This window comes from Poeciliopsis prolifica, unplaced genomic scaffold (assembly GCF_027474105.1).
Source record: "Poeciliopsis prolifica strain line A6 unplaced genomic scaffold, Auburn_PproV2 SCAFFOLD064, whole genome shotgun sequence".
NCBI classification, from domain to species: domain Eukaryota; kingdom Metazoa; phylum Chordata; class Actinopteri; order Cyprinodontiformes; family Poeciliidae; genus Poeciliopsis; species Poeciliopsis prolifica.
The window spans coordinates 931,904-944,639 of NW_026562439.1; the positions used below are offsets into that span (position 1 = coordinate 931,904).

At 38.1% G+C, this 12,736-nt stretch overlaps 1 protein-coding gene across 1 annotated transcript in view; it reads left to right on the plus strand.

The window, feature by feature from the left end:
- The first annotated feature begins 2,243 nt into the window (after positions 1-2,243).
- Positions 2,244-12,736, plus strand: part of coro2aa (coronin 2Aa) — a 38,178-nt gene continuing 27,685 nt past the window's right edge. The window contains exon 1 of the mRNA XM_055019889.1: positions 2,244-2,514. Coding sequence (XP_054875864.1) covers positions 2,500-2,514 — 15 coding nt within the window. The 5' untranslated portion in view covers positions 2,244-2,499. The remainder of the gene's footprint in view (positions 2,515-12,736) is intronic.

The following is a 12,736-nucleotide window of genomic DNA, read 5'->3' on the forward strand; positions in this document are numbered from 1 at the left end:
TTTCCCTTAGAAACATCCTCAAAACTTTGCCAATAAACATAATTTACATTAAATAAGTAACACAACTAAATCCACTTTAACCGTAGTCAGAAGTAAAGATGCATTTGCTGAAAAGCCTAGTTAAGTACTGAGTAACTGATTATCAATTATTTAGTATTTATAAAATTAAGTAGAAATTTTGGTATTTCAAGGACCAAAATGACAGTAATTCATATTAAAAATAATAAAATCAGACACATTTTCTCCCATCAGTTGCTTTTGATAAAAAACATCAGAATTTTTCATCAGAGATACTTAATAATAAAATCACTCAAGTTAAGTAAAACGTACTGAGTAGTAAAAATACTAGTGAAATTATTTTTCCCCCAAGAAATGTTACTCAAGTAAATGTAGTTTTAAGTAAATGGACCCAGTTTCTGCCCCGCTCTGCTGGTAGTTTATTACAAAGACAAAACTTCTTCCCGTTTTGTCACATAAACAGAAAATATGGCTTGAGCTGCAACAAGATGGTTTCCAAAGAGGTTTTAAAATACAGGCTTGGTAAAATTAAAATAATCCCACAGTACTACAAAATTGGTATGTTAAGTTTAATTCTGTTAAAAACAGTCAGGAAATCCAGTAAAACCAGCAGTTACTAAATCAGAAATTAATATTTTATGTCAATATTTAAAACTGCAACAGAATGACCCTTAAATTGAAAATATTTTACTTAAAAGCGACTTATTAGCATTTTATAGATAAATTCTTCTGTATTTGCGTTATTTGGTCAGAAGGGGGCGTCAAATATCCTGACATCTCTAAAACATCCAACATGACTTCATAAGTCGTTCACAATAAAATGAACGTTCACTAATGATAAACTGGTTCCACCTACAGCTGAGATTCAAACATCCTGGTTCTACATTACGTCATTGTCACGTGAGCGTCCCCGTCCATTCAGAACTCTGTGATTAAAAGGAGAACCAGCTGGACGGTCCAATATGATCCATGCGTCTCCGCCCGGCTCTGCACACGTCAGCGTTTCATCATCCAGATCCCATTCATTAAAACAGAACCGGTTCACCAGACATGGGTCAAATGAACTATATCCACATATATAGGATCAAATTCTAACGAATTACAGTCTGATTAATTTAAGATCCAAACCAATGGATCGATCAAACAGTCAGTTTTCTGTTTACTGTCCGGTTTGATTGGGGATCGAAGTTGCAACATTTGTTATTTTTTGGTTATTGCGGTTCACTTCCACACTGTGTGAAACAAACCTGGCTAATTGAAATAACCTGCTGTCCTCCCCGCCTGTGGTGGCGCTGCACCCAGAACTGCTCAAGGAAACAACACAAAAAGAAAACACTGAGCGCGTCTTCCTCCTTCACAAAACGGAAATAAAAATGGAGTTTAGTGATTGTAGGATTTCTCTACAAGAACAGAAGTAACTTCTCTCTCTAGCGCTAGGCTAGCGCGTTTGTTTTGGTTGTATTTACCCAGAATGCTGTGCGCGTCAGGCCCCTTCTCCTTTTGGAGTGGTCTCCAGCTCCAAACTCTAGGTGGACCAGAGTCCACTTGCACATTCACACCTCCCTAAACGAACCAGACTTTATAGCCAATGATTAAACTGGGCTGCCGTAAATAAACTGTATAGCCTCATGAAGGGCTTTATCTAGGCCAAAGGTCGAGATCTTAACACTGGGGCAGGCAGGGGCGTCACAAGGTTTTAAAGACAAGGGGGCTTAGCCCCCAGGAGCTGCAGGTCAGAGAAGAAGACTAAGAATTAAGGTTTGGAAGGTTTAGGGTCACCCCTGGACCCAGCAGGTTTAGGGTCGCCCCTGGACCCAGGAGGTTTAGGGTCGCCCCTGGACCCAGGAGGTTTAGGGTCGCCCCTGGACCCAGGAGGTTTAGGGTCGCCCCTGGACCCAGCAGGTTTAGGGTCGCCCCTGGACCCAGGAGGTTTAGGGTCGCCCCTGGACCTTTGTTAAAATTGCTCAGTAATCAAGCCGGTTCTCAAAACTCAATAATGGAGTCAAAATAATTCACCTTTAATCACCTTTAACCGATTAATCACCTTTTTTAATCGGTTTATTCATTTTTGAAGTATTTTTAAGATGAAATGTTTGTTTTTCTTGGACTTTATTCCTTTTATAGCAGCTGTTTTGTTTCTAATCCTAATTTCCTGGAGTTGCACCTGATGCCCTGGCCCCTCCCTCCTCTTCCTCCTCTTCCTCCTGTCTTCGCATCATCCTCTTCCTCCTCCTCCTCTTCCTCTCCGGACTCCAGCGGTCTGTCAGGACGCCGAACCGTCCTGTCTTCCAGTTTCTGCAGATTTCCAGTTTCTCTCCGTTTTCCAGACACGCCGGCGGGTCTCGCAAGGTGAAGCCGGACACTGTGACTTTTCCAGCGGCCGCCATGCAGCTGCCACCGATGATCTAACGACGCCGCAAAGAGCCACCGGACCCGGATCCAAGTCCAGCAGCACCAGCAGAGTCCAGGGGGAACCAACACATGACCGTCTCAAAGGTTTGATTTCCATTCCTGTCATCTGAAGTTGCAGATGTGTTTGTGTGGAGGGATTATCTGGAGCTGTGCAGTCTGCGCTGCAGAGTCTGAGCTGCAGAGCTGCCATGCGGCTGCGGGAATAACAGGCTGCAACATCAGGATGAGTTTTAACCTTCACACTGTTGCGCGATGGATGAACGCGGTCAGTCATTCTGGGCTTATTTCTGTACATTTACATGGTTTCTTTTTCTTTTTTTGTTGCTTGAAGCTAATTAAAAATGCATCTGAAAATTAGAGTTAAAAGTTGATTTTCAGAGCAGAAATGTTTTGCACAGTTTCAGCTATGAGATTAAGCCGATTGATGTAAAGTTAAGTGGAAGAAAAAGTGTGAGGCTAAAAAGTGTGAAAGTGACACACTTTGACAATCAGCAGGTAACTGTACCTGTGTGACTTCATCAGATCCAGTCATCTGTTTTAAGGACATTAACAAAACTTTGCTGCATTTCCACGACAAATTAGCATAAATCTTTGTATGTATTTTGCTAATCAAAAATCCCACAATTTTGCAATTGCTATGTTTCCAGTAAATAAGGAACTCAATTAAAATCACACCTGAAAACATTTGTTTACCTGATGAGTCATTAAAGAACATGCAGCATCACAACATCCTCCGACTACTTCCTGTTGTCGTCTTCTTTGTGGTTTCCAACAGGAGTAAACCAATTTTAGATACAGTAAAAAAAAAACTACCTCATCTTAGTGTCAGAACTTTTTTTTTCTTAAAAAAAAGTTTTTATTTCCATTTAGCAAATTTATTTTCAAAATGTCAAATTGTGTAACTAAATGGTCAGTGGAAATGCAGCATATTGTGTTTGGTTGCTGTGGTCTGACTCAAGTCTCTCTAATCTACTGAGATTCTGAATATTTATGTTTTAATTTGCTATAAAGCCAAATTTATACTGAAAATTATAAACAGTGGGATTATTATTTTTTTCTTCTTACAGAATAAATTTTCACAAAAAATGATCAAACTGGCAACTTTCTCACATCAGGTTCAACTTCTGCAGTTCTTCAGTTCAGCAAATGAAATGCTTTTGTTTTATTGTTACATGTATTTGAAGAAGGTTAAATATTAAATGTATTAAAGCAGCTCTACAGTTGGATTGAGCAATTGTTTTAAACCAAAGTCTCTTAAAGTCTCCAGAGCTTCTTAAGTTCTGCTTTAACTCTCTTCAGCATTGATTTATTTTTGATTTATTTAGTTTTTTACTCTTGATTTTTCTTGTCTTTAAGCTGACCTAGTATTTTCTCGTATTTGGCTGCACAGACTAGACTGAAAGTTTGCAAAAAAAAAAGAGACGGAACAGCAAGAGAAAGAACTTCACAAAGTTGTTGGTTTGAAAATAGAAACACATGCAGTCGTGTTTCTACTCACAAAAATGTACATTAACTGGTTAGTATTGACATTTTTGAATCTATCTTGCTGCTTAAACAGTCAAAAAGTAAAAGTAAAAATCTGCATCATCAGCGTCTCTGCTCGTAAAAAGTTACATTTCCTGGGTTACAGTAAACCGTATGTGGCTGAACTTTGACCCCCCCACTGGGTCGCTGTATGCTTCCCATCCATTGTTTCACTCTGCTGTCTGAATGTAAACACAGTGGAGACAATAGACAAACCCAGTGGAAAGGTCTGTGCTCAGTGAGCCGAGTGTAACGGCCAGAATTCAGACGATTTGCTTGTTTTCTGCTCTCCTTTGGCAATAACCATGAGGAAATGTACGTACCGTGATATTTCCAGGGTTAACTCTTTGTAATTTACATCTTTAGCATCTTTGACAAAATACTTGTGCAGTATTTTATATTTACATGCAGCGTATTTCTAGTTAGGCTAAAGCTAACTCCTGTGGTAACAATGAGATGGTTTCCTATGACGCCGTTTTAGAGCCAATGTAGAAGGAAAGGAGAATTTTTTTGGTCACATTTAAAATCTGTGGGTAAAACTGTAACAAAAGGGTTAATAGAGGAGTGATGATATGATGACTTCCTGAAGGTGGAGTTTCAGAAAGAGCAGAAGGTTTTAAAGAGACAGAGGCTCATTAAATATTTACAATTTCTTTAAAATAATATTTCATATATTCAGCTTTTTTAAAAAACTGAAGGTAATGTAATTACTTAATTATGCTATAAATTGGCAGCATGTGGCTCTAAAACACAACATTTATTCTGCCCTTTAAGACTTTCATTTGTAATTCCTTCAAAACGTATCTATTTGGTGAACAGAGATGCATGCCACACTTTCCAGATTATCTATGAAACAGAATTTGAATCCTAAACAACATTTTTACACCTAGTTTATATTAATTCACTCCTTTTGTTTATTATGTGGATTCCTGGCTAAGTTTTCCTGGTTTTACAGCGATTAAATGCAGGAAACTTGCAGGCGGCGTAAATACTTTTGCGTGGCGCTGAAGTCCTCCGGGTGTATTATCCTCCTGCCTTTTATTATCCAGCAGCTCTGAGTAACTTGAATCGTTATGTAGTTCAGGAGGTGTCGGGCCAACACTTTCTGTCCAAGTTGGCGCGGCACCAGATCTCCCAACTGTGTGCCAAAGACTAATGGCCTGGCTGCTTATCTCCGCTGCTCTGAATAACCCGAATATTTAACTGTTTTCCAGGAAGTCTTATGGTGAAAGAGGAGTTCTTGTAGAATTCCTAATAAAATCTTGTTGCACTTCTATGAAACATCAACCTGCACTTCTTGCACGCCATCATACACATTCCTCAGATTCCCAGACTCTGTCCAACCGGTGATCTGGGCGGTTTGCTGTGTTCAGGATCGTTTCTTCAGAATGTTTCCTCTTTTGATGTGAAAAGGACGTTTTTGTGTTATCTTGACATCTGTGTGTCACTCAGATCATTTATTCGCCTGATTGCTCCTATAACAGCTACAGGAATGCTGCTGAGCGAATATCCATCTGTGGCCTGGAGACGCTGAAACGTGTCAGTCAGGCTGATGTGAAGTTAAATAATCGATCGGCTGGCGATCAGTTGGTCAAATGCAAAAAAATCTGGTTGGTTATGGATTACAGAATAAGAAATTACGTGATATTTTGTTATTTAGCCTGAAGAAAAGTGTTAGGGTTCATCATATTTTCATCATTTCATCCATGCGTTAAACTAAATATTTAATTCACCAGCTAATATTTAAATATTTGGCAAGAAAGCAAGACATTTATTTTGGAATCAAATGTTTTGTTTGGTTGCTAGTTTTAGTCCTTAGTTAATATTATCAACCAAATATTTACTTGGTAAAAATTTACCTGAATATTCCAGCCAACATGTTGCTAACAGGTGTTGGTCAGTAAAATATTTAACTTTGTATTTAGCAGCCAGGCTAAACACTTAGCAACCAGGCTAAACACTTAGCAGCCAGGCTAAACACTTAGCAGCTAAGCTAAACACTTAGCAGCTAAGCTAAACACTTAGTACAGTTGCTAAATATTGCCAACACTTGCTGATTAGCAGAAATATTTATCAATATATTTAGCAACTAAGCTGAACAAAATATTTATCTGAAAGCATTTAGCTGCAAGGTAAATACTTTAAACTACTTTTTACTTCTTGTTCTTAAGTACATTTCAAAACTTGTACCTTTCTTCTTTTATTTCGGTGAAACAGTTAAACTTTTTCTCTCACCTTTGCTACAGTATTTTTCTACATGAGTAGAGAATGTGAGTTCTTTTCCTCTCATTGTTTTAACGTCTCAGTTGTTTTACTGCATCTTTCTTGTGGTCTTTTAAAGAGATTTGGATCAATAAATCTTGAGGAAAAAGTCTCAGATGCATAAAGCAATAAAGGCGAACCGATTTATGTAATCAGGATGAGGTCAGATTGCGTTCAAATAAAACATGTAGATTTTTATTACCTGCGCATCAGATTTATTTTCCCTCACATTAAAGCGCTTGTTTGGCTAAACGAGTTGCAGCAGGGCTCTGATTATGAGGTCATCCGTGTTGCGCAGCAATCGACGGGGAAATGATCATTTAATTGCGTTCAGATCCTCGGCACGCCTCGCTACACCACAAAAACCCGACGGGGATCGGTTCAGCGAACACACCGACCCCAGCCAGAGGTCAGGTCAAATCAGACGCAGCAGCGGCTGGATGGCATCCCGGGGAAACCCCTCAGTTTGCAACCTCAGCACTTTTCCCACAATTTAATTGGACGATATTCCAATTATGATGTTTGCACAACACGGAGCGCATCGACTTCATGCCTGAGCAGTTCAGACGGCGACGTTGAGTCAAACTGCTCAGTCATCAGACAAAAGCTGGAGGAGGCCATGAGGTTGGACGAGTTTCACAGCAAAATCAAATGAATTTTTATTGACTGCGAGTTTTTCCTTATAGCCTGCGTGTGTTTGGATTGTAGTGCAGATTTAATTAGAAACTGCCTGCAGCTGAATGAGGTAATCTCTTGTTTCTGTTGCTTTTGTTTCCCAGACTCTGCGCCTGCAGATCTTCCATGAAAGAGACAGAGATGAGTTTTACAGGAGTAACTTTTTCATAAAGTTTACTTTTAGCAGTACTGTACTTTTTACTTGAGTAATATTATTCTGAACTATTCTTGTGTAAAATTTCTGATACTCAATCCAACACAACACACTTCAGGGAAGAAAGAACAATCGTAATTTAATCAAAAGTTTAACCCTCAGACCTTTCACACCAACTTTCTTGTTCTCAGATTTTTCAAGAAATTTTCTGTTTGAAAATTTGACCCCAAAGTCAAAATTCTGACTTTAGGATCAGAAATCTGAAAATTTTTGACTCTAAAGTCAAATATTTACTAGAAAATAATGGAGTTGAATCTTAAATTTGGGGGAAAAAAATTAAATGTCTGAACTCAAAAAGTTGAAAACGTACTAAAATTATTAGAAATTCTGGACTTGAAATTAATCCCAGAATTTTTCAAGAAAAACAAAAAAAATTTCTGAGCTAGAAAAGTAATAAACTTTTTTTAGATTCAGAAATTTTCTAAAAAAAATCAGGAACATTTCTGACGTTGACGTGTTAAAACTGTCAAGAAGAAACTCAGCAGATTTTCAGATTTAACTCAGAAATCATTTCTGAACTGTAAAGTTTACGCTTGAAATTCAACCAAGTTTATTTTTGCAGCTCCTCTTCAGTGTTTGGATGCATCTGGATGAGAAACTGTTTGCAGTTTCATCTTTTCAAATTGGTTATTTCATTTTTTAATGTGAATAAAGGCCAGTTTTTCTTTTTTAACTAATATGCTGATGGATGTAAAGGATGATTTCTGTAATATCCTGACGATGGACTGAAATCTTAATATGCTGTTGCGTAACGACCGGTTCTGCATGCGACCTTTGAACCTGGTTATTGTCCTGTAGACAGGTTTTCCTTGGTAAACGTCTCCGTGCCTCTGCAGGCCTCCTCGCCTGGATTAACGACCTTTTAACACCGAGACTCGCTGGAGTTTCATGACCAGCGTTGGGTTTTCGGTGTTTCTGACGTGGCATCTGTCCGACCGTCTGAGGATAATCTGCGCCCACGTGGGCTTAGATTGAGGGATTACTTTAAAAATGGATCTGAGCAGAGGGCCGGTGTCCTCTGCTGGATCAAACTTTAAATCTGATTTGATCAGATTTTAAATCTTTCATGCATTTTATGTTTTGCTTTTTTTTTGCAATCTGTTTGTATTTTCTTTGTTTGTCCAGCGTCTGTGAATTCACAGTTTAACATAAAATGCATCAACAAATGAATGTTAATCTTGGAGCTGCAGGAATAAATATGAAAATGGGGAAGAGGAATGTATTGCTGAGGAACGGGTTCTTCACTCGCCGCCAAAAATGTTTCTTAATTTAGGAAAATGGCTCCATTTACACCCTATAATTCTCTAAGCCAACAAATATAAACACCACAAACTTAATTAATGTGTAAAAGTTGATCATTTGAGTTAAGAAAATCACAGCTTGGTGAAAAAAAGACGAGGAATATTTCAAATTCTAAGTCGGCAAAAATCAATAAAAAATAAATTAGTGATTCGTGCTGAAGTCGTCCCTGACGTGGCGACAGCTGTGTACACGTTGTTAGTGTGTTAATTATGCATCAGAGTCTGATCCATTATTAATGAGTGCTGGCGGTCAACCTGCTGCACTGTTGTTTTAACTTATTGATTGTTTACTGTTTGTTAACGGACCGACTCTGGGCTGAAATCTGAAGTTTGCAGCTGAAGAAAAGCTTCAGCTTCGCTTTGAACTTTAATTAAAGCTCTGCTGTCTAACTTCTGCAGTTTATGACCTCATGAAACGACAGAGTGTCTGATGAAAGATGCTGGAAGCTACATGAGCAGAATGAGAGCCGAAACAGATTAAATGATGTAAAAAGTTTAATATTCCTCGTGTCAGAAAGGGTTTCTCTCCCTTCAGGTGGGGAGAGAAACCAAAAATTTAAATGATTCATGTTTATTTAGCTGATTTTGCTGCGTTGAACCTGATTTTATTTTTGCAAAGGCCTGAATTAAACCTGTGTGTGGAAGTCTCTGCATGTTAATGCGGCTAAATAATGGGAGCGCTGTGTGCTGTTTATATAAAAACGAAGCTAATCCCCTCGAGTTCCTCACCTTGACTACAGTTGCTGCTCATGAGCCACTGATATCGTTCTAGACCAGCGGGAAAAACTCTGGATAATTACTAATTCATCAGGGTTTCTGTCATTTATCACGCATATGTTAGAGCTGGTTATTTCTGCAGTGAAAACTGCTGAGCTAAATTTAGACCCACAGACCTAATTCCCTCCTGCAGCTGCATGATTTTTTTTTTTTTTTACCTTTATCTTCTCCTGGTTCTCTGATGCTGGATATTTTTATCGTTTTCTGCAGAGCGCCGTTGCTGTCAGGAGAGCAGCTTTATGCAGACGTGATTAACTCGAGATCACAGAAACCCAGCCGTTATAGAAGTGACACAATCTGGAAAATCTTAACACAAGATTCTCTCCTTAACTTGGTTTCATCAGAAATGATTAATTGAGAACAAAATAATGCATAGTCGCCTATCTGGGTCGGATTTACACACATCAGTGAAGAACTTTGATGTTTAGCATAAAAAAACATTCATTCATTCATAACAAACTGGAAAGCAGCTATAAATTGGTCATGATGATAAAAATAAACAGTTATGTTCAGTTCTTTTATAAAAACTCAACTACTTTACAAGAATATGAAAGACGGGAATAGAGGAAGCTCACCGTTTATTGGGACATATTTCATCATTTCTTTGTGAACCAAGGATGCAGAACTTTGTCACTTCTATGGTTTCTTTAAGTTTCCTATTCTGAAAGATTCACATTTTGCACGTTTTTATGCTTCCATTTGAGTTTCTACTGCTTCTAAAAACAGCAAAAGCGCTTAAAAAACACCTTTTTATTGGTATTTAGAAAATGAGCCATTTCAAAATTCTAACTGTCACATTCAGCAGACGCTGCACTGCAAGCTAACTATTTATTTTGGAGCTAAGAACTAATAAAATATTTAGTTTAAAACTGAATATTTATCTTCCCAAATAAATGATGAGCTCGGAGGCTAGCCAAATAGTCTGAAACTAAATATTTCGCTTTCTTGCAGTTTGAGTTTGGAGCTAAGTAGTTAGCGTCTTCATGAAATATCTTGCTTCAAACTAAATATTTAGTCTGCACCTAAATATCTGGCTGTCAAAATATTTAGTAAAGAGCCAGTTTGTAAACTAAAAACTAAACTTTCTAACTAAATAATTAGCTCGCTAAATAGTTGAAACTAAATATTAAGCATTCTTTCCGTTTTAGTTTGGAGCGAGTTAGCCTCTTAAATAAATATATTGATTCAAACCTGAAAAAACTTTAAATTTGAAATAGACATTTGGCTTTCTTACTAAATAATTAACTATCTTAAAAGTCTGAAGCTAAATATTTAACATATTGATATGTAGTTAGGAGCTAAATATGTGGCATCTAAATATTTAGTTTGAACTAAATATTTAGCTTGCTAAATAAATATTTAGTTTAAAACTTTTATTTATAAATCACACGGGTTGCTTTTCTATTTTTCACTAACTTTACAGACGGAAACTCTGAGTAAATGTTTAAATTTTTCTTTTTGTTTTATCTTGTTTCCGTAAATCCTGTTTTCATTCATAACCAGTGACTTTAATGGGAACTTTCGACATCAGAAGTCCGTCCCTCTGCTTCCTCCTCAAACCGAAACTTATTTTACAAGCAGCAGCAGCATTCCTAACAACGGATGGTTTAGTTGGAAATGGATTTCTACAACTCATCATCAACTCATCAGGTCTAGACTTCTGCAGAAAATCGTCACAATTTCTGATTTTTATCAGCGGAAGGCTCTCGACTCATGACCAGGTTTTGTTTTTTGGTTTCGGTTGTTGTAATTTGAGAAAAGGTGACGATGGTTTTTGTTTTGTTTTTATACCCTTCAGGACATTTGAGATATTTCAGATTATAAAACAGCAAAATAGAGAAAATGTCAAAATGTACATATGGAGTAGAACATTACAAACTGAAAATGCAAATGATGACCAGGCAGAGAAAAGAAAGGAAAGGTTGTTTTCTCATATGTGTGTTCTTGAAGTAAAGTTTATTTGTGTAGAAAATTTCAGAAACAAGGAATTCAAAGTGTTTGACACCATAAAACAAAGAAAATCACAACCATTCAGTCTTGATTTAAAGGAACTCAGAGTTTTGGTTGTTTTCCAGTTTCCAGGAAGTTTGTTCCAGATTTGTGGTGCATAGAAGCTGAATGCAGCTTTTCCATGTTTGGTTCTGGTTCTGGATGCAGAAGACCTGAGAGGTTCTGGAAGGTTGATGCAGCAGCAGATCTTTAATGTATTTTGGTCCTGAACTAACAGTATTAAAGTTTATTCTCTGAGGGAACCAGAGGACGGACCGTAGAACCGGATGATGTTCCTGGTTTTAGTCAGAACGCCAGCAGCAGCATTCTGAATCATGTATTGTTTTTTTTTTGTTTTTTTATAACAAGACAGAGGCTGTGTTTCCATTGATTAGATATTGGTGGAATTTGACATTTTGAAAAATAAGTGCTTAATGGAGACATGCCAATAAAAAAAAATGAATCCTACATTTTTGACCAAAGCTGTTGGTGCCAGCAGAAGACGGTTTCTTGGACAGATTGGAAATTGGTTTATTTCACAAAACTGCAATGGAAACTTTCTTTCACATGATCAACAGCCGGATGTTACTACTGGTGGAAGCGACAAAGTAATCGACGGGAAGTAGGATGACAGTTTGATTAATTTTTTTTCTTTGGAAAGTGTCCAAAGAAAGAGTTCCTGTCTTGTTGGGACATCGGACCTCTGATCCTGGAAATGTTCTTCAGGAAGGCCGACTTTGTAACTGTCTTTATGTGACTCTGAAGGTTCAGGTCAGAGTTCATCACTACTCCCAGATTTCTGGCCTGATCAGTTTCTGTCTGAAATAACTGAAGCAGTCTTTCCTTCCACACCTATCATTTTAAAATGTCGTTGTTTTCTTTTGCAACAACAATAAATGAGTAATTCCATCAGTTTTTGACGTGTTGTTGCTTGTTGAGCTCTTCAGATGCAGATCTGTGTTTTGGTGCTTTATGCTAATAAAATGCTGAACTCTTTTCTGTTCCTGTTTGGCCTGAAACCATGTTTCAGCTTTAAAGGGTGTCGAGTCGATTTCTGGCTCTGCTGCGCGTCTCGTTTCGACTTTTTAACGTCTCCTCTGGTGTTTGGGTTTATTGGCTGCCACAGTTGATGTAATCAGGTGGGTGAAGGTGCGATGATGACGATGAAGAACAGGAACGTGTTTCAAAGGAAATGAATCAAACGTGAAGGAACAAAGTGTGCTGCACGGACACGCAGACATGTGAGTCATGTTGAATGTAAGCAGAGTGAGATCAACTGTTAAGCATTTGTTTTAAGCGTCCATATCATGAGATATTTTGAGCATTAAACATCCGATCTGCTTCCCTCATGTCTACGGATTTGCATCTCGACTCGGTTCAGTGAACAGTAGAAAAGCAGAAAGTTTACCCAGAATTTGTCCGTCTGCTTCCTCCTGAAACCTAAACATATTTTACAGGCAGCGGCGGCGGTGCTGCAGCAGTGGCGGTGCTGCAGCAGTGGCGGTGCTGCAGCAGCGGTGACTGGAGCAAATCGGTCTCAGCCTCTTGAGTCATGCATAGATTT